General features: G+C 42.7%; 1 protein-coding gene across 1 annotated transcript; it reads right to left on the bottom strand.

Annotated features, from left to right (window-relative positions):
* Positions 1-739: 739 nt before the first annotated feature.
* On the bottom strand, positions 740-27,797 carry wnk2 (WNK lysine deficient protein kinase 2; the record flags this gene model as incomplete). Its single annotated transcript, XM_083892569.1, has 28 exons — positions 740-1,009; positions 2,428-2,744; positions 2,851-2,895; positions 4,373-4,471; positions 4,599-4,823; positions 4,915-5,150; positions 6,362-6,951; positions 7,255-7,319; positions 7,394-7,451; positions 7,536-8,407; positions 8,519-8,680; positions 8,765-8,807; positions 8,983-9,153; positions 10,173-10,289; positions 10,371-10,533; positions 11,135-11,184; positions 11,397-12,050; positions 12,211-12,627; positions 14,116-14,148; positions 14,554-14,685; positions 16,046-16,281; positions 17,268-17,520; positions 18,397-18,616; positions 18,839-18,927; positions 19,112-19,269; positions 21,483-21,703; positions 22,191-22,363; positions 27,120-27,797. The coding sequence occupies 28 exons, from the start codon at positions 27,795-27,797 to the stop codon at positions 740-742; spliced, it is 6,747 nt and encodes a 2,248-aa protein (XP_083748695.1).

Here is a 27,797-nt window from a genome sequence, read left to right as displayed (position 1 = left end):
GCTTCTACGCTTCTCTTCAGAAACTGCAATTCAAGGCACTCTCACAGGTGGTTTTTTTCTCTTCGCACCTGAAGATAAAGTTCAAGTTCACTCAAATCTCTCAAGGACATTTCAAGCGCTTGTGCTGGAAGCATTTTTCATCGATGTGGAAAATGAAACCCAGTCCTTGGACTTTTGAGAACAGAGAATAAAAGCAAAAAAACAAACAAAAAAAACAACAACAAAAAAAGTCCTAGTGACCAGAAAATGTCAAGTCTTCACAGTGACGGCATGATGTTGCTTTAAGACACAGACTGTAGCTGCAGCACCGACCTACATACACATGACTTCATGTTAATTGTACAAAGACAGGAGCTATGTACACAATGAGACTTCCTATATACACACAACTGCTATATGTGTAGGAATGATATGAGTTAACACAACTTCATATGAACAAAGCATGGATGAACAGTGCATTTATGTACATTTACCAAGTGAAAATCTACACTTTTGAAGCCTAACTATACATCTTTTAAATGTACTTCTACCATCACACTGCACATCGGGGTTATGCACTGTATGGACGTGAGGTATGTCGACGCAAATGAAACACAAACAACTCAAGAATAGACGTGAGTATGTACATATGGTTACAGACATGCTGGTTAAATATATACTGTATATGCACATAAGACTTACTAGAAGTATAATGAGTTTGTTTTTGGTACTAGAGTTGGAAGACACAATGCTACTCAGATTAAAGAGTCCTGGCTCTGGATTGAGGAGGCTGATATGTGGGAGAGGGTGAAGGGCTGAGGGCGTCCTGGGCTGAGGGAACAGCAGGAAAGGCAAAAACTCCTGAGGGGAGAGGGACGGTGGACAAGGCCCTTAACGGGGCGGGAGAGTGGAGTTGATAGCTGGGGAGGGGTCCGGTGGACGGGCTCATCATTCCTGACCTGGGACTGTCGGACCATGACATGGGCAGAGTGTAGGCCTCTGGACCAGGGACCGTCCATGATGATGAGACCTTCAGGTTTAATGGAAAAAAGGATAGATGTTCATTTTAGATGAGATGAGCATTTTGTATGTAACCCATAATTACTTTTTTACCTCACACATACAAAATTTTGTCTCTCCCATTCACTATTTTTGCCTCTCACATACACCATTTTGCCTCTCACATTAACTATTTTTGCCTCTCACATACACCCTTTTGCCTCTCACATTCACTATTTTTGCCTCTCACATACACCATTTTGCCTCTCACATTAACTATTTTTGCCTCTCACATACACAATTTTGCCTCTCACATTAACTATTTTTGCCTCACATACACCATTTTGCTTCTCACATTCACTATTTTTGCCTCTCACATACACAATTTTACCTCTCATACAATTTTTTAACCTCTCACATACACTCTGTCTTTGCACATACACAGTTTTACCTCTCACATACTCTCTTTGTGTATGTGCAAAGTAAAAGTGTTAATGTTTAAATGTGCAGTTTATACAGAGGCTATAAGAATGTGTAATAAAGAGTGTCTTATATCCTTTATTTCAGCACAATGAATAATCTCTCTGACAAAAAACACCTTAGATGTACATTTAAAAATGTACAACCTAGTCTAAAATAGTTTGAGAAGGAAAGATGTGAACTAAATGTCTCTGTGACTACTCTGTGTTCACAGATTAAAAACATGTAAAATGTAACTAACATGTAATATGTAACAAAGTTATTTCTTGGATCCCTTATAAGGAAAAAATACATTTACACAAACTAAAGCACAAACACTGGGTTAAAACTTGGAAATGATCAATAGTTTTTTTTTTTGGTTATAGACCAAGGTCCAGAGAGGACGGCATCAGGGTTCATGTTGGGACAGTGTGTGTACGTGTGTGTGTACGTGTGTGTGTGTGTGTGTGTGTGTGTGAGTTCCAGGTTTTACTCCCATGTTTACATAAACACATTCTGTGGACTTACGGGAATATAAATCTCAAAGGCCACATAATACACTCTTGGAAATAAAAATGTTAAGTAGAACCACATAAGGTTCTTTGGCTTGTCCTCAAAGGAGAACCCTTTTTGGCTCCAGGTAGAACCTTTTTATAAAGGTTCCACCTGGAACCCTTTTGGAAGGTTCCACCAAGAACCCTTTTAAAACCCTTTATTCAGGAATGGTTCTTACTGGAACCATTAGTGTTACCAAGAACCCTTGAAAAACCCTTTCTTCGGGAACGGGTTTTTCAGAAGCAAATGGTTTCAGGTAGAACCTCAGCACCTGTAGAAGGACCCTTTGGAACCCTTATTTCTACGAGTGTATTTAAACTACAATTGTTCCTAATTTTGGACAAATCCATTGATTGAAGAGTCGCCTCTGAATCCAAACACAGCGTGATTCCCAGTTCACTTTGAACACAAACAGATCACTAGAGAGAAACTTACATCTGAGAGACTGATCAGAGGTCTGTGATTGACCTGATCCCACGGCCGCTGCCCACTGATGCTCAGAGAGTTGGTTTGCGGCGTGTGGGTGACGATGAGAACGTCTTGGGCCCAGTCGTCCATGAGCCGCTGCAGGTCTTCAGGCAGATCTCGGTCCTTGGCGCTCGCAGACGCTGCTCCGGTGTACGTCTTGTTGTTGCTGTTGTTTGCTTGAGCTTGAGCCAGGCCCATCACTGACTGCTGAGGAGGAGGTGGAGGTGTGGACCCAGTGGACGACTGCTGTGGGTGATTGAAAGTGGCTGATCCTGCTGCAGACCCTGACAGGACACACACAAGCACACACACATATCATAGTTTATTATTATTATTGAGCTGATTGGACTATTATGACCACGACGTTGAAGTAAATGATCATGTACATACGACTGCCACGTTCTTTGCCAATACACAGTCGCTTCAGTGTTGACCCTAAAGGACAAAAAAAAAAAAAAAAAAAACTTATATCGTACGCAAATTAACAATTAGCAGAGGATTTATGACCAATTACAGAATGCAGTGCAAAACAACAAGGCTGAATACTGCTGCAAAACAAAGGGACAGACTAAAACAAAATTAGCAAACAAATAAACAAAGCAGTACGACGGAGTGTTACAGCCATACTGAGAAAACACATTTTTCACACACTTCGAGAAAAAAGTTGTAAATTTACAACTTCAATCTCCTAAATTTAGGAGAATAAAGTCGTAATATTCTAACCTGTTCCTATTCCAGCGAGCATGGTGTCTCTGATGCTGGCAGTAAACCTGCAGACGCCTTTATTATTCACGAGAATTAGAAGTTGGAAATTTACGACTATTCTCGTAAAAGTATGACTTTATTTTTTGAATTTACGACTTTATTCATGTAAATTTACTACTTTATTTTTGTAAATTAAGACTATATTCTCAAAAATTAAGACTTTATTCATGTAAATGTATGACTATATTCTTATAAAAGTACATTATTTTTTTTAAATTAATGACTTTATTCTTGTAAAAGTACAACTTTATTTTTTTCAATTTAAGACTATTCTTGTAAATTTACAACTTTATTCTTGTAAATTAAGACTTTATTTTTGTAACTTAACGACCTTATTCTTTTAAATTTACAACTATATTTGTGTAAGTTATGACTTTATTCTTGTAAATTTACAACTTTATTTGTGTAAATTTTCAACTTTATTGTTGTAAATCAAGACTTTATTTTTGTAACTTTACGACTTTATTTTTTTAAATTTACAACTTTATTCTTGTAAATTTTCAACTATGTTCTCGTAAATTTACATGAATAAAGTATTAATTCATAACTTTATTCTTGTAAATTAAGACTTTATTCATGTCAATATACGACTTTAATCTCGTAAATATACGACTTTATTCCCAAAGTCTGTGAAAACATTTTGTTCTCTAATGTGACTCTGATACTCCGTCGTAAAGCAGTCAGTCTCCTGATAGTGAAACTCGTGCAGGTGGATCCGAATGATCCAAAGCGTTGGATTGTCCGATAAATCCACTGCTTAACGCATAGTAATGAAGGGTGGATTAGTCACAAACATGTGGATGTTGCAAGGCGGATAATTAGCATAAGCTTTGATCAAATGTAAAAAATAATGCCCTTCACTGTGATGAGGAACCTTGATTTTTCCAATGAATGGGCCGTGATGAGTAAATATTCATATTAAAAAATGTATTCGTGAAATGTGAAAAATATTCCAAACTAACGTTAATCTTGGTAACTTCTTTCTGTGCACAAATACAAGATAAATTCTAGTAAAAGTCCAGCAGAGTTCTGGACTCGTTTGGCAGCGACAGAAAGAAGAGAATCAATGAGCTAAAGGAAGAGAAACGGAAAAGGAAACACGGGGAACAAACACATGAAGCTATGCGGGAAGAGAAGAGATACAAACAGATAGACAAAGACACAGGCCCACTGAGAAATCTAGTGCGTGGCTTGCTACTGGATTTAATGGTCACTCTCTCAGGTGGTTGAGGATAATTAGACCAGCCTGCAGGGGGAGTATAATCAAAGAGGGAGAGAGAGAGAGAGAGACAGCAGGGTCAGAAGAGCACAGACTGAAATACCCGACATTTACGATCAATAACTGTGGAAAGACTGTGTCACTGCATCGTTACCTTGTACAGGTGGAGCTTGGTTGGTGCAGGTGGCGCCTCCCTGTGGTCCAGTGTAAATATTATCTGAAGACAAAGAGCCCTTGAGGGAACAGGGCTGCTGAGTCTGCACCGGCTCTAAAGTCGATTTGGGAATGTGGCTCGTGCACGATTGAGCGGGAAGAAGCCCTTTGGCCGGAGAGCCATTTAAACTGAGTGTAGGCTCAACTGTACCTGCAGCAGCAGCACCTGAACACACACAAACACAAGCATCAGATATGGAAATATTCAACCTAATGAATGAGATCAGGATTCTGGACAAAAAAAAACCGTCACTCACTGGATCTGCTGGAGTCGCTGGCTTTGGCTGTGACATTTCGGAACTGTTGAACCAGAGGGCTGAGGAGTTTGCCCGGCTTCAGCTTGTGCCGGCTGGACCTCTTTCTGCGGCCGTTATTATGCGGAGGAACGTGAGCGACGCCCAGGCCAGGGGGAGGGGCTTTGCCAAGCCGGTGATACAGCAGTTCCACTTCTCCACGCTGATTGGCCTGAAGCTCAGAGATTTCCCTCAGATGTCTGAAGGGAGGCAGAGACGTTATGGTCACTTATATCATGCTGTAATACGTCAGTTCACGTACTCACCACTGCATTTTAAGACCTGGCGTCCACATGCGTGGGTTAATCTATACTATAAAACTTAAAGGTGCATTATGTAATAAATCATAAAATCCTCCTAATATGTCACAGAGACTCAGGAATAATGTTCATATAACAAACTGAACTCACCAACAACAACAGTACAGATTTTGTTTTGAAATCATGTTTTGGCATGTGGCGCCACCTACTGCCGTTTACCAATCATTGCAGTCAGTAGAGTTGCCAGTTACGTCAGAAAGCGAAACCTAAAAGACCTCGGTATTTTGAATTTGAATGTAGTAACCGTTTGTGGCCACATTCTTACATATGGCACCTTTAGTTCATCATAAAATGGGCCCGATGTCCATGTACGTGGACACTTAGACTGCCATCTAGTGGTGTCAGAAGAGTATAACACTCTTTTATAGTGTAGACAACTCAAAATGTGATGTCCTCACATGTGGACGCCAGGTCTATGTAAACTTCTAGCCTCTTATCGTACTACAGCACCAGTTCTACCACTCAACTCATAATTGGGTAAAACATAATTTCACTACCGACACAGCCTTCTTTAAATGCATTCAAAGGCATTTTATGGACCGTCATGAAAGAAACATGTTGTTGTTTTACACCAGTGGTGTCAAACTATACGTCCCCCAGTCGTTTACATGCAGCCCTCCACTTAATATCATATGTTTAAATTAGTGCTGGGCACGTTATCGCGCTAACGGCGTCAAAGTTTTGAGGGGTTCAGATTAAGGATCATGTTGGTATGGCCTGTATGTCTATCTTTTTTTTTACTCTCTTTTAATGAACTTTTATATTCTGTTGTGACATTTATATGTGAAATTGTCCCCGTTTCTGTAACTATTTGTACTATCTCTGCTGTTACCTTGACCAGGCCTCGCTGGAAGAAGAGATCTTGTATCTCAATGGGACCTTCCTGGCTAAATAAAGCTAATAAACTAAAAAAAGAATATAATGTTATGACATAAAACAACCATGTGTCCCTGTGATGAACTGGCGATCTGACTCCGCCTTTCACCGTATGTCAGCTGAGATTGGCACAGCGCCCCCCTGTGACCCTCACGCGGAGGATAAAGCGGTAGAAGTTCACAGTAGATAAATGAGAGTGATAGTAAACTGCTTACTTTTCCCTCAGTCTCTGAAGTTCCCTCTTCATGTCCGTGTCCTCCATCTCCGAGTCGTTGTCGCTGCTGCCGTAGGCCGAGCCGTGCACGCCGCCGTGCCTGCTCGGCGAGTCGGAGCTCTGCACGCTGCTGCTCCGCCCCGAGCGACGGAGGAAGGCCACGGCCCGCTTCATGAGGTCGCTTCCCCTGCGCTCGGAGCGAGGCCGGTGAGACGGCGTGGCGGCGGCCAGCTTCGCGGGGCTGCTCTCCGCCCCCGAGTCCGACGAGAGGAATCGGGCGTGGACGGTGACGTCCACGGGGACGGAGGTGGAGGTCACGGCGCGAGGCAGCGAGCCGCGCTTGGCCACGGAGGGAGGCGTGTCCAGGTAGAAGTCCGGCGGGGCAGAGTAGCGGCTGCAGCGCGTTCGTTGCGTGATGTCGTCCTCGGTGCTCACCACAGAGAAACGGCCGATTGTCGTAGAGGTCACCATGGCCTCAGCCTGAACGTGCTCTTGACTGTATGTTGCAGGGTGCAGTGGTGAGGCCGCGGTGCCCCAACTCCTCTGATTTACACCTCGTCTGCTGGTCACTTCAGGAGGAACAGAGATGATCTGCCAGAAGCAAACAAAAGGCTTCTAAGATAGCGAGAATAGGAAATTAAAGGAATCTTATTATACTCACTGTCAAAGTGCATCAGGGCAAATGGATCATTTCCTGAATTTCAAAAATTCATAAAAATGATTCCTTAAGAGGTTTGCAAATATTTTTCGATGGATCCTTGTTCAGGGCGATGCCGACTATTATGATGGTAAATTTCAAGTCATTCCGAGATACTATTTGTTTTTTACTATAACACTCATACTTCACACTACAATAAAGCTGGTTCTGTTTTCCCTTTCAAATCCCTTTCATACCTTGAATCGACCTCTTGTACCAGAGCAGGACACGGAATGAGGGACTTGTCTTCTGGACATGGACGCTGCAAAAAACCAAACACTGATGAGTTAATGCAGCTGACGGTGCCCTACATTGATAAGCGTAGTCTGTACGTACCACACACGGCCGAGTCGCTCTGTGTGCTCAAACTGTCCATTCGCTCAGGGATTTGAGGCTAAAAGAAGATGAGGTATTAATATTCTGCCTCTTAATGAAGACCAAACAAAGTAGTTACACACTGCAGCTTTAACTAGCTTACCAGCTGTTCTCCTGTCCTGTATCGTCCTTCCCCGATAGGCCCTGGCGTACTGTTTCCTGACCCCCCCGTGGCGCTGTCTGGACCAGGCGGAGACTGGATGTACTCGGTGCATGAGCCCGGCGTCTCTGCCGAGCTGCCCGACGGATACATGGGAGCGTATTCTTGGTAGAGCAGGTTCCTCAGCTTCTCATCCAGCGTCTTTATGGTGCTGTCCACAAAGCCCCCGCGTCCAAGCCGCCCTTCGCCGTCCGACTCCCCCGGCCCTGCGCCGTGCTGCGAGGGCGCAGGGCTCTGGGGCAGCGAGGACACTTTGGTTCCTCCCATGCTGGAGAAGGGCTGGTGGAGCACCACAGGCTGCGGTGGGAGATCCCCTCGTGCTGCAGAGGCGTAGGCAACGGACAGCGGCTCTTTGGCCGAGTCCGGCTCCTGGAGTGGAAGTGGGGTGAGAGGAGACCCGGCCCGTGAGCCGCTCACGTCCAGAGAGAGTTGCATGACCAGCGGGCAACAGGGAACCTCCTCAGCTATGGACACGGGGCTTATCATGTCAGCTATCGGCTGAGCAGAACGGACCGGGGAGTTGGCGCCAAGTGGCGATCCCTGCGACTCGTTCAGCGGGAGACATCTGAGTGGGGATGAAGGGGGCAGCGTTGGAGCTCGGCCTGGCTGGGCCTGATGCACACTGGGCTGCACAGAGCTGCCAGCCGCCTCCACTGAAGATACAGATTGAAGGGTTGGAGGAGCAGAAACAGGAGGTGACAGCATGGCCAAAAGTAATGGGTCTGTGTTGGACATAATTGGAGGGCTGCAGAATCCATAGACCTCATACGAGAAGCCTCCACTCCCACCAGACATTGTAGAGGACGAGCCCTCTTCTGCAGAGGGGGGGGGGGAAAAGATAATATTACAAGATGCAGAGCTGTAGTTCCCTCAGCTGCCACAGTGTGCTGCTATATTTCCATGACGGTGTTGGACACAAAAGTCACCTCTGGATGCAGACGGCCTTGCAGTGCCGCTGTCAGCGGCCTGGGTTGTGGTTGAACTCCCGGGTGACTGCGCAGTCGTGGCGTCAGACGGCGTCTCCTGGCTGGACGTAGGTGTTTCCTCCACAGGGCAGATGATGAACCATCTTTTCCCCGTGTGAAGAACTACAAGCAAATGTTTTTGGGCCATTACCAATCTCGCGTTCTCACACGTACAGCAAATATGACATCATTCACATAGAGATTTACCGTTCTGCTGATAGACCGGCTGCTGTGTCCCGAGCTGCTGACTCTGCAGAGTGTCAGAGAGATAGAACCAAGTTACTGTTTACTCTGTGTTTGTGCCGACAGTATTTTCATGTCACTGAATACGTCTCACTCCACATCTCATTATGTATAGGTTTGTGTAATGGATCGCGACAGACTGATGTTTATGTTGTTGATGTTTATGTCTGCCTTCCTCTTACCTCGCCCACCAGGCCCTCAGACAGACTGCCTTGTTGAGGACTGCAACTCAAGGTGGAGGCCTTTTCACCCTCTATGTCCTCATGCAGCATGTCCTCGGCTTTATCCACAATGTCCTTGAGCTGGTCAATGAAGATTTCCTTCTCTAACAGTAGAATGAACCCATTCTCCACCTACAGACGTACAGAAGCAAAGATGTTAAATCAGAAATACGCAACAGTTCAAAAGTTTGGGGTCACTTAGAAATGTCCTTATTTTTCAAGGAAAAGCTCTTTTTTCAATGAACTAGTGCAGCTGCCGTAGGAAGTATGTATTCCTATAGTGGGAGCTGAAGAAGATTTTTCAGTTATGTTATGTAGGCTAAAATAATACAAACACTGTGCAACCTCATTAGGCACAATGCAAATTTGCCTAATGTTTATTTGAAGAAAGTCAGCTCACTGTCAAAGTGCATCAGGGCAAATGCATCATTTCCTGAATTTCAAAAATTAATTAAAATTATTCCTTAAGAGGTTTGCAAATATTTTTGATGGATCCTTGTTCAGGGCGATGCCGACTATTATGATGGTAAATTTCAAGTCATTCCGAAATACTTTAATTTTTTTTGCTGATGAGCCGCTGCGTGCTAAATCAGACAGCATGCTTAATCAGTGAAAATTAAAATTCCTTCAAAAAATCAGTGCGATATGCCTGTCACAGACAGACACACAGACGCAACTTGCTTTATAGATAGATATAACATTAAATGAATCATTAATACACTCTATACATTGTTAATGTGGTAAACGACTATTCTAGCTGCAAACGTCTGCTTTTTAATAGAATATGTACATAGGTGTATAGAGGCACATTTACACTGTTCTAATGGTACATTGTGTTTGATAATGGTGTTAGAAGACTATTGATGATTAGAAAACCCTTGAAAACCCTTGTGCAATGATGTTAGCACAGCTGAAAACAGTTTTGCTGGTTATTTGATGAAAGGGGCCAAATGAATATTTGGAATAAAAATCATTATTTCTAATCTTGTCAATGTCTTGACTATATTTTCTATTAATTTTGCAACTCTTTTGATGAATAAAAGTGTGACTTTTAATTGGAAACACAAACAAATCGTATAGGTGACCCCAAACTTTTGAACGGTAGTATATAACCAAAGGAGAATGCATGAACTGTAAAAGGACAAACTAACCATGTAAGTGGCGATCTCCTCTGGAGCGTCTCCATCCAGATCAAACTTAAATGTCACCATTTTGTGATTGTGAGTCTCCAGCTGACATTCGACCATTTTATCGCCAGTGTTGCAAACCTTTGGCGGTAGAGAGATGAAGCTTCACAATAAGGAACATAGATTAAAAAATGATAACTTCATTTGAAAAAAAAGACTCACATTGAGCATGCTCAGTTTGGGTTTGCTGGTCTTCTCTTGCCGTGAGCGTGTACGGGCAGACTTGCGGTGGTGTTTCCTGGGTTTTCCGTCGCCCTTCCCTCCGCCGACCAAGCTCTCGCAGCCGTCGCTTGTTTCCTTACCAGACGTCACGTCAGAGTTGACGCTACGGAAAAGGATAAACTTCTTAACACTTAAAGGAGACATATTATACCCTATTTCTCCAAGTTGAACCTAGTTCCCTGGTGTCCTCATGAACATGAACTTTGGTCAAAATACCTTAAGGATGAAGCACCACTAACAGCAGTTAGCATTTAGAAAAGCCGTCATTATTGCCGTCATTTATAAAATATATCCACTGGACACATAAATCCTCTGAGGCTGGAAGTTTGTGTAGAACTCTATGCTGCACTGAGCAGACAAGAATAGAACACTTCGCAGATTTCCACTCTTCCGGATACAATTTTTAGGGACAAATCTGAGCTCCGCGAGACAACAATTCCAGGAATGTGTTTTTTAGGGATAGAGCGGAGTCCCTTCAACAATTCCAGGAATGTATCAGTCTGACGTCAGATTGCGTGCAGAAGTCAACATTACGTGTTTTATCTCCTGTTAAAAACACGAGTGAGTCATCTTTTTTCACACTTTACCTACTCATTGAGGCCTCCAGAATCCCAAATATAAGCAATAACATGATTAAGAAGTTGATTTTGCATAATATGTCCCCTTTAAGTGGTAAAGAGGTCAGAATCTTTGATGACACATACCTGTCATACGCATAGTTGGGTAAAGACACTGATGTTTCTTGAAGTACTTCCTGAAGACAGACAAACAGATGAGTGCAAGACGAGAAAATACGAACACTAATGTCAAAATTGATGCATGTGATTAGTAAAAGCTTTTCTTTGTCTCTCGCAGAGAGGCTGCTTTCAGCCAAGAAGTAAAAATAGTTTGAATGAAATGAGAAAAAACGACTATACACTGATTTATCCGACACTCAGAATGTGTAGACTTTGGCTTCATCCCTACCTCGGCACTAATGTCTTGTTGAAAAGTGCTGGACGCGAACGTCAGCTCTGTGTTTTGCTGAGTTATGGCCAGGCCGACACCCTCAGGCGATGAGATTGCTGTTTGGGTTGCTGCAGGCTGCAGAGCTGGAGCTCGGACCGAAGCCACGACAGGAGACGGAGCAGAGGCTGCAGATTTCACTGAGACTGGCAAGGTGACAGGGACCGGGGCGAAGACCAAACCTGGTGCTGAGTGCTGGGGTTTGCTGATCACAGACGACGAGTCTGAGCTTGTACAAGGGACTTTTGGTGGCTCAAAAGTGGCACCAGATGCAATGACTGGTGCCTTCATTGGGGCCGAGGCTGGTGATGTTACTGGAATCTGAACTGATGCAGTTGTAGATGTAGATACGGGGTCTGTCGGTTGGATTTGTGCTGGGACAAGAGGTGGCGTTTGGGCCAGTACTCGGGATTCAACTTGTACCGTAGCTGGGACTGAGACTGAGGCTGGAGCTTGAACTGGAAGAGGAGCTGCAGGAGCTGCAGTGAATTCTAGGTTAGCTGCAGTGTTTCCAGCATCTCCCCAGAGAGGACTTTGAACAGCGTGCAAGACGGGCTGAACTGGAGTCAGCAGCTGAACATCTCCCAAATTCCCCTGTGGAACGGTCGTCTGAACCTGGAGAACAAAAAAAGCACATTGAGGGGAACGGTTCATCCGTCGATAAAAGCCCCCCACACACACATGTTCTGCATGCATTACACACACTTATGACAGATTACCACCGCAGTATTATTTAGATTTCCCATCACCATTGAGAACTGAGTCAAATATTCACCTGCTCTGCCAGTTCCTGCTCAGGGTGAGGGGCGGGGAATGGGGTGGTTCGTACCTGGGAGAAAGGTAAGTGATGTGGGGGATGGAAGCTGCAAATGTTTGGCTGAGATGTAGCGAGGCCGCCGTGCTGCTGGGGCACTGGTTGAGGTGTGCGCATGGTTAGAATTGGGAATGCCACTATGGGCATGTGTTTAGGCGTGGACAGCGGAGACTGAGGGCTGCCGAGAGGAGGTGTGGAACGAGGCAAGGTGGCGTGAGGGTTCAGAGGGAGGGAGGGATGTGGAGGTGGAGGTGGAGGAGGTGAGTAGTAGGTGCTAGTTATAAAACGGCCACTGCCACTGTAGGCAGATGGCAAAGGGGCTGAGAAGAAGGGAGGGGGGTTGTAGCCCCCTGTTTGGACAACAGGGTATGAGGGAAACTGGGAAAGAAAGAGGGGAAAATGGATAAACAATGAACAAAGACAAATGGTCGGTAGAAATAACACTCACACAGACCCTTTATGAATTACTCCACCCTGTAACGTAAACTTTGTAAGTTGTTATTTATTGTACTTATTTTAAAGGAGACATATTATACCTTATTTGTCCAAGTGAACCTAGTTCCCTGGTGTCCTAATGAACATGTCTGTGACATGCTTTGGTCAAAATACCTTAAGGATGAAGCACCACATCAGTTCAATCACTCTGTCAAAACAGCCCTGTTCAGAACGCTCGCTTTTGAGTGCCTGTCTCTTTAAATATGCAAATGAGACACAGGAAACTACGCCAGCGTCACTGAGGCTAACGGCAGCTAACAGCAGTTAGCATTTGGAAAAGCCATTATTATTATTATAAGTCATTATTGCCGTCATATATAAAATGTCATGTAAATGACACGTAAATCCTCTGAGGCGGGAAGTTTGTGTAGAACTCTGTGCTGCACTGAGCAGACAAGAATAGAACATGTTTTATCTCCTGTACTTAGACTGAGGCACAAAAACATGACCAAGTCATCTTTTTTCACACTTTGCCGACTCATAGAGCCTCCAGAGTCCCAAATATAAGTATTAACATGATAAAAAAAAGTTGATTTTGCATAATATGTCCCCTTTAAATCTCGATTCTACTACACAACACACCTGTGTGTTGACCTGAAGGGGCAGCAGAGGGGGAGGAGCACTGGAGTGTGGGAAACTGGCAGATATGTCAGGATGGCTGAGATGAGATGTAGACGTGTCAGCAGATAAGCGCTAAGGAGGGAAATTAAACATGGGTTGTTGTTTTTCTTTTGCATTTTGAATGGAGAGTATGACATTTGTGAGGAAACAAACTCATTCGCTGTTAACATGACAAGATAATCTGAACTGAAAGCTCAGTCCTGGAGGACAAAAAAGACAAATCTATAAATGAATTAATAAATGAATAAATAAAACAATGTTTTTAATGATTAATTTCCACATTATTTATTTCTGTATTGTTTGTATTATGCTAATGAGGTGGGAGGGTCTGGGGCTCAGGTTTCTTACGATATCAACATCTGTTTTTTTTGAGATAATACGCCAAGAACACTGTATCTGTACGAGTACAGGTTTAAAAGCCTTTGAAGATCCTCACAGCTCTGAGTTTCTACTGTAATATAATGTCTAAGGACTTTGAGCAACTGTACAAAGAGAATTTCTTCAGCACATTTAATAGTTTACAAGAAAATCATTTTTACTGTACAGTTTCAGAGAAGTTTCAAGTTAAAAGTCCCATATTTGCACTTTTTAATGGAAAACATTTATTTAAATGAACAAATAAATAGTTCTTTTATTTATTTCTGGATTTATTTATTTTCTTATTTATTTATTAATAACTTCAGAATTTTTTTTTTGTCCTCCATACATGCACTGTCGCCTATATAAGATTCATAAACAGTGATGCTCTACCTGGGGCAGGACAGCAGCTGGCTGAAGATGGCGCTACAGAGAAGAAAGACAAATGGGAATGAAACACACACACACACACACACACACGTGTGCATAAAGACATCAGGCAAACAATGCAACATTTAAAAGAAGGTGTATCTACAAATGGCTCGTGTCACTCCTGTATTTCTTGTTTGTTTGCATCTTAACTTTAACAGAAACAACACTTGGTATCGACTTAGATATAATAAAGAAAAACGCACTAATTCCACGGTTCTTTTAGTGTGATGTTTGAATTCGTTGACGCCCAACAGCCATCAGGGATCAAGATTCATAAATAAATAAGGATTTGAATGATTTCATCAGGCCGCTTCTGCGTGACTTAAACAACTTTGCACCTAACTCCATAGTTCTTTTGTGTCTTATCACAGCTTATCAAAGCTCTGATGTTTGTCGTACCTGCTCCTGGATCAGTTGCAGAGTAACCTGCGTCTGTAGAGCGACGGCTGCGGCTGCGGCTGCGGCTGTGAAGCTCTGTGTTGTCTGTCTACTCTGGAGCACAGAAGGAGCTGGTGTCGGATCAGAAACCGTCTGTCAGGAACACATTTATCAGATTCAATTGATTGGAACCTGATTATTTTTTGACATAACATGATATGACTCGCTATGCAACCGAAGCTCATAAGCACATGGTTGGTCATACGCAACTGGAGGGATTAGAGGGATGACTGCAGGAGAGGAGGAGTAATAATAACCATTAATCTACCTTCATGTAACCACTGTGTTCACTGCCAAACACTCTACTGCCCAAGTGTTTGCACGCAGCCACTGTCCTGCTATGATCTGACCTCACCAGACCAGATCAGATATTAATCTCATTGTGGATTAAGCAGGAGCAGAAAATACTTTTGTATGTCGCTATTATTGTGCAAAGTCCAAAGGAGCAAAGCAGCAGCAGCAGGCGTTTGTTTTAATGATATTCAGAGGAGATGCTGCTACAGCAGGAGTCTAATTCAAGTCTCCTCTCTGACTTACCAGTCTGCCTTTGCTGTTATGCGGCAACAATAGCGGGTTCATGACAAGTGGAACCTCCAGGCTTTGACTTTTGTCCGTTTGTTCACACACGGATGAGGCAGTTCCCCTAACTTCCCCTTGGCCGTGCACCGGGTGGCGCACTCTCTCCAGGACGGTGGGAGTGCTCGTCCTTCGGCTGACAATGTGATGGAGACAGTGGTCGAGAAGAGTCAGATCCGCGGCCTCGTTCAAACTGCGCGAGGGTGGATTCGATGGCGAGGGCGATGAATGGAAAGGAAGTAGCGTGACTGGGAGGGAGGAGGATGACGCGTGAGGAGATGTGGACTTGGTGAATGCTGAGAAAGAGCGTTTGTGTCTGTGACCCAGAGATGTTCCTCCCTCCGTCCTGTCCCTCAGGATCAGAGACATACATGCTTTGCAGTGGTGGTGGTGGTGGAGCTGTTGGCTGACACTCTGACGCAGCTCTGAAGGAGGTTGTAAATTCAGGGGAAGGTGAGGTGAATTAAAATGACTTGCTGAGTCATGATGAGAGTGACGATGGGGAGACAGGAGGGGAGATAACGCTGGTGGATACTGAGCAGAGTTAGAACAGAGGTCGTCTGTGTCGTGCACTGAGCAGCTTCCTGTGCCGTCCAACGAAGGACGCGACAAACGGCCCGGACTCATTATCGTCCCGGTGTGAGGACGCGAGCTACATGGCCACGTGTCGACCAAGGAGGTGCTTCCACGCCTGAAACACGCTGCGCTCTGACCGACGAGCAGGTCGTTACGGCTTACAAACGGTTCGCTGTTGCGATGCTGATCGGGGTATCGCAGCAAAAAAAAAAAAAAAATGTAATAAATCAAAATGTTATTTTACGGGGGGGGGGGGGGGACAAAAGGACAGTTTGAGAAATAAGGAAAAGCGTCCACTCACTGTTTGAGACTGATAAGCCTCCTGGTGCTGTTGTGCTGCAGTGTGTTGATAAGCCCCAAGGTGCAGTTGACCCGTGGGTTGCTGGTAGAGCCCCTGGTGCAGCTGAGGGTCGGACTGTGCAGGAGGACTGCAAATGATCTGAACGGTGGAAATGGGCTCCGGAAGAGATTGGTAGGTCCCATTCTGCTGATTGTTAAGAACATCTAAAGGCATGGTAGAACTCCCTCCACTGTCCACTGTAAGCACACATTCAACAGAGCTGTAACACTCACTCTGGAGAAGGACAGAGACGGAGGATCAGGCATCGCGTTAAAATTCACACGGTGATTGATGAAGTCATTAATAGTGTAGGTGTTACTCACACACTGCAGCCACCTTTCCTGTTATTCTCTCACATTCAGAAATAGAACCAATTTAGTTTTTAAATTCATAATCAGTGTCAATACACCAAGGTTTTTACATCATGTTATACACTACCATTCAAAAGTTTGGGGTCACTTTGAAATGTCCTTATTTTTGAAGGAAAATCACTTTTTTTCAATGAATATAACAGTATCGTTTTTCTTCGATTTTTTTATGATCGCGAGAAGCCAAAATTGTGGTCACTCTATGCATTACGGTGAAACGCAGTAACAACGGACATTACTATGGGGTATATGGAGCGGGGGTTGTGACGACGCTGCATGACAATAGGTGATAAGTGGTGACAGTTAGATCAACACTCCCCTGGAAGCAGTGATGTGTGTTTACCTGAGTCTCATTCACATGTAAATGATCAGGCACAAAACCGAGCGTTCTGAAAAAGGCTGTTTTGGCAGATTATTGAACTGTTATTGTGCTTCATCCTTATGATATTTTGACTAAAGCATGACACAGACATGTTCATTAGGGCACCAGGACCTAGTTTAACTTGGGTTGATAGGGTATAATATGGGACCTTTAATGGAATATGTACATAGGTGTATAGAGGCCAATTTGCAGTGTTATAATGGTACATTGTGTTTGCTAATGGCATTAAAGGTTATTGGATGATTAGAAAACCCTTGAAACCCTTGAAAACCCTTGTGCAATGATGTTCTTTGACGAAAGGCCAAAATCATTATTTCTAATCTTGTCAATGTCTTGACTATATTTTCTATTCATTTTGCAACTCTTTTGATGAATAAAAGTGTGACTTTTAATGGAAAACACAACAAAAATAGGTAGGTGTGTTTCTGCTCACATGTTGTTGATGTGGTGACAGGCACGCTGCAGCTCAGAGTTTGCTGCTCCATCTCTTGCTCTTCGTAATCGGTGGCAGCGAGCGTGGCTTCCTGCGGCGCACCAGCGCTGGGCACCTGCAGAAGGTTCGGCTGCGTCTCACCGTTTCCCGACGAGAAAGTGCGCTCTCGTCTCCATTTGATGAGAGCCACGCGGTCTCGTATGGACTTGGCCACTATCTTGACGTCGCAGTCCAGGAAAAAACCCAACTCCACCTACGGGACGCAGTAAAATGTAAAGACCGAGCGTAAAGGGCATTACCTGTCCACAGAAGAACTCACCCTTCGATCAATACAGCACATGTCTCAGGCCTATCATTACAGACAGTTACATTACACTGCATCAACAGATTCTGAGATTGTATTCTCAAGTTGGTCCAAAATTTGAAAAAAAAACGACATATACTATGTTGTCGAAATTTTTTTGAAAAAACCTTTTCACAAAAACGCCATATAATACGATGACGTTCAAAATTTGACAAAAAAACGACATACTATACTAAAAAAATTTGGTATAAAATGTTTTTGGTTTTTTTCACATACATACACATGAACTATAGTATTCTACAATACTATATGTAATAATACCACAACAACGTCCCACGCACTCCTAATTTGTCATAAGAACTAAAAACAGCCAGTGTTGGCTTTAAAACCTGGACTTTGTAACGTTCAAATATTTAAATCACTGCCAAATTAAAGAGTAATAAGCTTAAATATGTCACACAAAGCTTATAGTGTTGTTTTTTTAAACTTTCGTGATACGGAAGCAGCACACGAGTCCGCGAGTAAAGCCCATATAGTATTAGCACTAAGACTGAAAACACAAAGTAGCAGCAACAGAAAAGTTTCAGAAGGGGACGCTACAGCTACAAGTCAACCTGTACGTTCAAAGGGACATCATGATCAAAATGATCATCCGATATTGAAAATGTCAGTTTTCCAAAGACTGGGGAGGTGCAAGGGAGTATGGCAAATTGTGGTTATTAGTCACAAGGAGTCATAGAGGTTCCGCAACAGAGCTTAAAATCAGATTAACATGCACCCTATACACATTCATCTGTTCTTAACATAACTAAAAATGCCATTTACCATTTCTTGGGCGACAACCTCCGGCACCTCTTTCACCAAGTCGAAGGTAAACTCGATGGCACCGGAATCCTTGTATTTTCCTTTCAGCTTCTTAGGATCCTCGACCCACAGCTTGAGCGCGATGGACGATTTGTTCCCGTCGTCCTCTTCGTTGAGCTCCACTCTCACGCCGGTGTCCTCTGCAAAGAAGGCATGGTTCAGGAGGTCCTTGATGGAGTACCTGCACAAAATACACAAACACTAAAGATCACAGTGACGGCAAAAGCAGAAAACAAAACAAACAAAAAAAAAGTCACACAAGCACCAGAGAAACACATCGACTGTGTCAAAGTCAAATAGTGGCGTTTGTGTCATCGGGCAGAACGAGAAACAAAACAACACAGTGTTACAATCAGGACAATACAATCCAACAAGCCGTGACACAAACTCCTGGTTTACTCACCTTTCCTCCCATCTGTGACAGATACACTCCCCGATTATTTCCTTGATTTCAGGGTCACTGACTTTGCTGAAGCTCGCGGGTTTCACCCCCTGTAAAAAAAAAAAAAAACGTTATTATTCTCAAAAATCTATTCCATGGGGATTGAGGAGACTTTGTGTCCTCTTCCATCCATACATGTAGTCTTAGAAAATAAGGTTTAAGAGGAAATGTTTACAACGCCAAAACCTGAATGACAGTCACGTAAGAGTCAGACAACACTGAACGTGAACTCACGCTGGTGACTTTGCGGTAGATCTGTGCAGCGTTCTGACACTCAGAGTAAGGATATTCTGAAGTGGCCATCTCCAACATACACATGCCAAAGGCGTAGACGTCCACAGCCTCATCGTAGTGCTCCTCGTACATCTCTGGGGCCATGAACTCTGGTGTGCCTGGACAAAGAATTCAAGAGACAAAAATCAATTATGCACATGCTATTTCGTGAGAAATAATAATATATAGCTTTTGAGAGACCAAGTGCCATTTTTTTTACCATATTTTTTGTTATTGATGTTACGAATAAACCTTCAGCTTTTTGTGAATTAAAAAAAATGGTTGTCAGTGGACATTAGATAATAAGTCCACTAGATAAAGTGTTTATCGCAATATATGATTTTGCAAAAACTCATAATACGGAGTATTTTACAACATCGTGACTTAAATATTGAGATAATATCGTACTGTGACCTAAATATTACGATAATATCGTGTATAGACTTCAATATCACAATAACATTGTATCATGACTTAAATATCATAATATCGTATCATGACGTAAATATCGTGATAATATCGTATCATGACATAAATATTGTAATAATATCGTATTGTGACAGTAATATCGTGATAATATCGTATTGTGACTTAAATATCATAATATCGTATCATGACAAATATCGTGATAATACTGTATCTTGACTTTAGTATTTTGCGATAATATCGTGACTTTAATATCGTGACTTAAATATTGTGATAATATCGTATTGTGGTGTCTCTGGTGATTCACACCTCTACTTAAAAGCAGTGTGTAATGACAAATTGTGATCCAAGTCATTTTCAAATTTCTCAAATGGCAGATAAAACAGTATACAAATGACAAATCTTTGACCAAACTAATACAGACTAAAAGCTAATATTAAGCTGTGCTGTGTCTGTAATAATGCAATAATATAATAATGTATAAGGGCTGGATTACCTAAAACTAATAACACTAATATAACTTCAGGCTGTCCCAGGAACTGAAAAGCAGTGATAGAGATCAACATGTGAAAAATGAATACACATACAGTATCGTTATGTCCATCAGCCATGAGCCATTGTCCATCTACTCACCTCTCTATAATGCAGCATACATGTTAATCTCAGATGTTCACAAAGTGAAGCTGTTTCTCTCTGAACTATCACATACACATACTTACAATAGAAATGTGCTGAGGCACAAAAACCTTTTATAAATTTAGAAAATGAGAGTAGAATTAAGAGCAGGAGGTTCTAATTCTGGAACCAACATCACGTCGTACACCGATGCATCGTCTGCAAAATAACAAGTTGATTTGGACACGACCTGAATACGATGTGCTTCAATCGTTATCGTCCGACTGTGTCACTCTTCAGTTTGACAAACTTAATTAGTGAGCTTTGCATTTTAACGACTTCTTTGTTTTGGTAACGTCGCCTCTCGTCAGCGTTGTTTTTTTGTTTTTTTGCTGCCGCAGACACCAACTGTTCACTACTATTCCAGCACTAATCTGTGCGTGTGCTGGCAGAGACAGATAGTGAGTCGGTGAGATTTAACTGTACAGTGTGTAACGAGTAGTGACACTTAACGGTGAGGCTGCATTATTGTAAAAGGGAGACGCTGCTCTTTCTCTAGTTAGCAAAAGCAGAATGGACGTTGCCTGTATCGTGATAATATCGTATCATGACTTAAATATTGTAATAATATCATATTGTGACTTAAATATCGCGATAATATTGTATTGTGGCTGAAAAACCGTGACAATATCATATACTGACTTCAATATCTTGACTTAAATATCGTGATAATATTGTATTGTGACTTAAATATCGTGATAATATGGTATCATGACAGTAATATCTTGATAATATCGTATTGTGACTAAAATATCACAATAATATTGTATCATGACTTAAATATCATAATATCGTATAATGACGTAAATATCGTGATAACATTGTATTGTGACTTAAATATCGTGATAATATCGTATCTTGACTTAAATATCGTGATAATATCGTATTGTGACTTAAATATCGTGATAATATGGTATCATGACAGTAATATCTTGATAATATCGTATTGTGACTAGCGTCACTAGTTAGCAAAAACAGAATGGACGTTGCCTGTCTTTATTTGCATCATCAGCTTCCACTTCACACATAGTCAAAGTGGTCTGGTCCAAACGAAATAGCTTATTTTGCTCTGTATTAGCTGTCTATGTAAATTAGCAGCAACACACTTTGCGTTATCAACTTAAAGTTGTCGATGACGTGTTTACAGCTTGCTTTCACTGTTGTAAATTAGAATATTCTCCTCGTCAAAAAGTAATAAAATAGTCAAGCGCAAACTTCGCTGACGACTAACCGATAACACTTTTAGCGAAAGACGCCCTCTTCAGCGTCGCCAAGCCCAGGTCTCCTATTTTGACAGAGCCCGTTGGGCCAGTGATGAAGATGTTGTCGCACTTGAGGTCTCGGTGGATGATGGGAGGAGTCCTCGTGTGGAGGAAGTGGAGGCCTTTGAGAATCTGTCTGCACCAGCTCCTAAGAACCTTGGGTTTCATCACCTTGAAGCGTTTCAGATACCTGTGGTGAAACAGAGATATTCCAGTAGATAATCAGCTACAGGACATTTTCTATCGCATAACTAACCTCTTCATATTGTCTCGTGTGTTGCATACACTGTGAGTCATTCTGTGTGGTTAATTATTTACGTTTGCGTGAGAAAAACCATGAAACACATCCTGTTGTTTCAGTCTCTGCTCGCTCTTACATTACAGTTACTGCACTGGTGTCGTTCATCTGCCATGAAACGTGATACACACGATGTAGACCATGTAATGGTCATTACTGTAAGGTTGTTTTAAAGTGACTAAGAGAAGCAGTGGTAAGAGACTCACATTTGATTTACAGTCATGCATACGGCTGCAAACAAGAGGTACAACAAGGAACTAACCCTAACCCTAATCCTAACCCCAACCCTTATCCTAACTCTAACCCAAACCAAGATTTCTCAACCACATCAATGCTAATGTGTTGGTCCCTCCTTGTCTATTTCAATATTGACTCTTACGTTTTTAGTGTCCCTGAGGTCATTAGCTCCGTCACCAGCACGATACACTTCCTTCCCTTCACCGGTGATTCCCAGAAGTCATAAAATCGAACAATGTTGGGATGCTGAAGAGCCTTCAACATCTCCGCCTCCTCTTTGAACCGCTGTCTCTCGACTTTGGACAGTTTCCGCTCCTGCAGGAACGTGGACAAAGAAAAAAAATATTTCAATATAAAACGACAAATGCTGAGTTTTATTGTCCATTTTGTCCGGGGGTTGAGAGGAGGACGGGAGGAGGGGTTGTCTTTTTCAGTGTTTTTGTTAAATAAAAAAAATGGTAACTAAAGACACGTAATTCCTTTTCAGTCGGCGTCATTTAAATAACCCAGTGTTGCTGCCTCAAGAGAGGGGGACTGGTCTGTGTGAGATGTTTAGAGTGAATACAACCTTGCTATTTTGAATGGGCGATCATGGGGGTCTGAGCCACTTACTCTTGTATCACCACTGTGTATAAAACACTGCACTCGAACGCATCACGCTTAAAATCCTCAGTATAATTCCAGAGGATTCATGACTAAAGCTTAATTTAATCTGGTCTTCATGCAAAAACACCTGTCATGACAGATAAACATGAAATCCAATCCTTTTTGGTAAATCATATGGTAATTAAAAAAACAACCTAGAATTCATAAAATCCAAAGCTTAACAGGAAGGAAACCTGGATTATAGTGTCCAGTTATTTGAAGTTTAAATCTCACACCTCTGGGTGTCGATGCTTGAGTGAATCTGTGTAAACTGGATCAATATTTTGGCCCCTGTCGTCACTGAACTGTTGTATAAATAGTCAAAAACAGCTGACATCTACATTTTTGTTTCTCTCCAGTCAGCATGACAGATACTATCCAATGGTTTATTTCAGGGTAAATGACCTCTAGATGTTTCCTCTCCTGCTGTCGTCCATTGACTCGTTCTACTTGGAGGAAAAAAAACGAGAGTGTATTTAATATTTCAAATGTGTTACACGCACAATAATCTATCGCTCGTGGTGTTGGATCATCAGATTTAGTCCACAGCTCACGCACACGGTGACCGACGCAGTGTTTATGTTAAGTGTGATGAATTAATATGCACACGTATTTAAAAACAACTCAAAACATGAGGAGGATAAAGATGCTTCTGCAGAGATGAGATCCAAACAGGGTGTGGCACAGAATTACAGATACTTCATTTACACGCAATAATAAATAATAAAAAATGGGTAAGAAATACTTTAGCAGCATGATATTGATATTGGAGTGTCAAGTGGTGAGGACACTGTGACGTGTCCAATACTATACGTCTTAAACACTATCCTTAGCTGAACCTTCCCTGTGTATATATGTGTGTGTGTGTGTGTGTAAATATATATATATATATATATATATATTCAGTATACACACATATATCCCCTCTGTGTCTTGGTGCAAAGATCTGTATCAGCAAGATTCACTCTGCAGACACATTACCCTGGGGTAATAATATCACGGGTGTAAATCCGTGTTCAGGATCCATGTAGAGCTGCAACTAACCATTATTTTCATAATCGATTAATCTGTCGATTATTTTCACGATTGGTCCAAAAAACGTCGATCAGTGTTCGTCAAACCTGGAGCTGACGATGTTCTCAAACGTCTTTTTTTCATCCACAAACAAAATGATTCAGTTTTTAATGATTTCTTTGTTTATGTGGAGCAAAGAAACGAAGAAAATGTTCACATTTAAGAAGCTAAAACGGATCAGAAATCTGGTTTTAATCGTGAAAAAAGCTTCAAACTGATTAATCCATCATCAAAATAGTTGACGATTAATTTAGTCATCGATTAATTGTTTCAGCTCTAGATTCATTACTAACTCATCAAAGAATGAGACAAATATCTGAGTACGAGTGAGACACTGATCTCAAAGCAGCTGTGAACTGTGTTTGGGTATTTTTTACCAAATCATGCTGCATGATATCCTTTAGTTGTTAACTCTCTCAGCAGATGTTTGATCATCATTTAGAGAATGTGTCAAACTCAAGGCCCGTGGGCCAGATGTGGTCCGCAACGTCGTTTTATGTGGCTCTGCGAGTGATTAATTGGTCTTAAAAATCTGTGTTAAAATAGGTCTATGCTGCTTTAAAGGTCACATAGAGTGGTCCTGTTGCACATATATGTTAGTATGTGGAGTTAGACACCCTGATATAGCTGCTGGCATCCAGGTTTCTGCTGTCTCATTCTTAGGTTTACACACAGCAAACAGCAGCAGTTTTGAATTACAGCTGTTTTGTTTTTTCGTGAGGCAGCCGCACAGACACCAGAGCTACAAATGGCAGGGCCTCACCTCAGGGATAGAAAGGTTGAATCATCATTCCCTGAGGTCCCTGAAGAACCTGCTCTGAAGACACACAGAATGGGCCAATTCCAATTCCTATCTTAACCCTCAATCTCATCCCATAATCTTAACTGACCCTCAAAACCAAGTGTTGAGGGTTATTTTGTCACTCAGAAATGGGACACCCCTTAAATGCAGATACGTCTTCAGACTGTAGGGGGCAGAATAATGCGTTTATTTACGTCAGGATTATTTATTCTGATCCGTTTGTCAGTCAAGTTATTAGGTTGTCAGTTAGTTATAAGATGATACTCATACAAATATTCAGCTGACAGTTACCACACACCACGACTTATTGAAAAGTAAACCATAGCAAACCATTGCTTGTCCGCACCGGCCGACTATTGACAAAAGATGGCACCACATTCGACGCTGAAGTTGGCACCACATTCGTCCCTGGTTCTAGAGAACCGGGGACAAATCGAGCGAATCGAGCTAATTTTAATTATCGTGCGATTAATTGATTTATTGAATATCGCGACAGGACTATTGTCAACCATGTACAAAGTACCACCAATGGTTGGTCACTTTCTTGCCAGCAGACAAGAATTACAAATATATAAATATATGGACGGTGTCTCTAGAACGCCTTTATTACATGATCCTTTGCAACATGCATTTGCTCCATCTAACCACATTACCCTGTGCACAATTACCCAGGAGTCATCTTCAATCCAGTAAATCAAGCTGCAGAGCTGTGCTGCACGAGCGTTACTCTGACTGTGATAGTGTAATGGCAATTAAATGGTGGTAAAACCGTGATTCAGCCTGAATCAGCTTGATTCATAGTCAACATTTAATACTAATAGTAATTCTGTAATAATATACTCTGTATCAGGGGTGTCAGGGCCACATTAGCATAATGGTTACCCTCAAAGGGGCAGATGTAACTGTCATACAGAATAAATGTAACCAAATATAATGTAATATAAAGGTAACTACTCTGTAACATGTTGCTAAATAACTTTCTGTATTTATTAATTATTCAATTCACTCGTCGCATGATCTATTTACAACGATACGCTGCAATCTAGTGGCGGTGCCGTCACTTTGTGGGTAACACAATCACCATGCATTGTGGGAAATGTAGTTTATGGTCGACACATGCCTTAAAGGTGAAGTAAGTAGTTTATAGTGCCATCTAGAGGAGAGGCTGAAATTTACAACAAAGAACTGCTCCTCTGCTCACCCCCTCCCTTCCCTGAGCGCTACGGTGTCCTCAGAGGGTCAAATGTCGTCCTCGTCGTCTTTCTCCATGTCAGCAGATGAGGTTTGTGAGGTGAGGGAGAGGGCGGAGCTACCGCGGCCGTAGTAGACGAAGCGGAGAGAGAGGAGGCGGGACTTCTGCTACAAGTAAAGAGACGCTTGATTTGTTCTCTCGCGTTTGTCCTTACAGGCTCCTGTAGAAACATGGCGTCTCTCTGCTAACAGTGACTATGCAACCACGGCCCGCGACCATGTTATTTTACATGACTTTTTGAAACACTACGAAAATGAAACAAAAACTATTATACAGCGACTAGACAATGCAGGAGCACATAATATGTATAAAAAAGTGGATTTTGGGTTATATAAACCCATAAATACTACACAGTGTCCCTTTAAAGCAGCATTTTAAGACATATTTTTACACAGATTTTTAAGACCAATAAATCACTCGCAGGGCCACATAAAACGGCGTGTCGGGCCACATCTGGCCCCCGGGCCTAGAGTTTGACACGTGCTCTATATACTCGTGGTGCAACATTTTAGTGTCTTTAAATGGAGCCTAATTTGCTCTGGACGACTTTACTACTTTAGACATTGCGAGCACTGGAAGAGTAACCACCATGGACGTGTCTGACCTCGGGCTAATCTGTGTATCACATGAATAGTATCTAGATTATCACACACTCAGATTAGTGACACAGAAAGCTGTCACTGCTGTGATGACAGAGTCGTTGTGTTGAAATGAATTACATCACCTTTAGGAGCAGAACACAGAGTTTATATAACGTAATGTAATGTATGAACAACGTCTTCATCTTCTGAGCGTAAACAACTGTGAACTGTGAGTGACAAAGTACACGGCGAGAGTGCAGAATTACTCTGTTGATGAATATAAGTACACAAAATCCATGACGGTGCACTTAATCATTTCTGTCTTTTATATATGAGAATAAATCTGGTTGACGCATACGTTGGTCAAGTTGGAGATGAATTCAAATGTTCTTGTGTTTGAACACATTTCGTCCTCCACAGAGTCCTGAACTCTAACTGCTCCCTGCACCAGCTTTAGTGCTGCTGCTGCCTCTGGGCTGAAAACACTCACGACACCTTTTTGTGCAGGTGTAATTTACTGTAAACCAGGTTGTGTTGGGGGAGGGTTCTTTTTTACTGAAGATCAATCTGTGGTAGGACACTAAAATGAGTCAGATCCATTAAATATCATGCACAACATGTGTTCTTTTGGTCATTTGGTCACAGTGTCCTCTTTCAAATGTGTGTGCAAACTTTTTATGAAACACTGACTGAACCAGAACGGTCCCTAAACCTCACCTGGAGTTCACACCACGCCACCTCCACCCAGGTGTCTGTGTCCAGACCTTTGTAGACCGTCTTGAAGGAACCTCGGCCCAGCTCAATGTCAAACTTGAGGAAGCGGCCTCCAGGTGAGGTGGACACGGCCTTCATCCCTGGCTCCTCTTCGTTCTCGTCACTTCCGGCTTTACCTGTGACATCCGCCACCTCAGCCTTGCGCTCGCTCCCGCTTCCCTCTTCTACCTTCTCCTCGTCCGCGCTCACGCTCTCCGTGGCGCTCTCCTTGAGTCGCGCCTCCTGGCTCTCCGTGCTGGAGGTCTCCTGCAGACCCAGGCGGGTCCCGTTCAGAACCCGGGTCCGACTTCGATCGACGATGGTGCGGAGGTTAATGCTGAGCACCGGGGTCTTGCTGCTGACGCACTCCGGCGCGTCCAGAGGATGCTCCTCGGAGTCCGACACCCACAAACTGCGCCGGATGAACCTCTGGCGGATGAGACCCCGGTAATCTGAGGACGGGTACGCGCTCGGGTCACTGGCTCCGCGCAGGGCCGCGCTTTGTATGTTGACATTGTGATTGGTTCCGTTCTCACAAACAGGCCCGCACGCATTTGCGTTTATGTCCGAGTCTAAATTCGGTGCTGAGGAAAATGTGGACACCAGAGGCGGGTCCTTGTTTGAATCATCCGCCGAATCCAT

The sequence above is a fragment of the Microchirus variegatus genome (assembly GCF_963457635.1).
Source record: "Microchirus variegatus genome assembly, chromosome: 7".
Lineage (NCBI taxonomy): Eukaryota > Metazoa > Chordata > Actinopteri > Pleuronectiformes > Soleidae > Microchirus > Microchirus variegatus.
The sequence above is the reverse complement of the archived record's forward strand: the minus strand, read 5'-3'. Positions and strand labels throughout refer to the sequence as shown.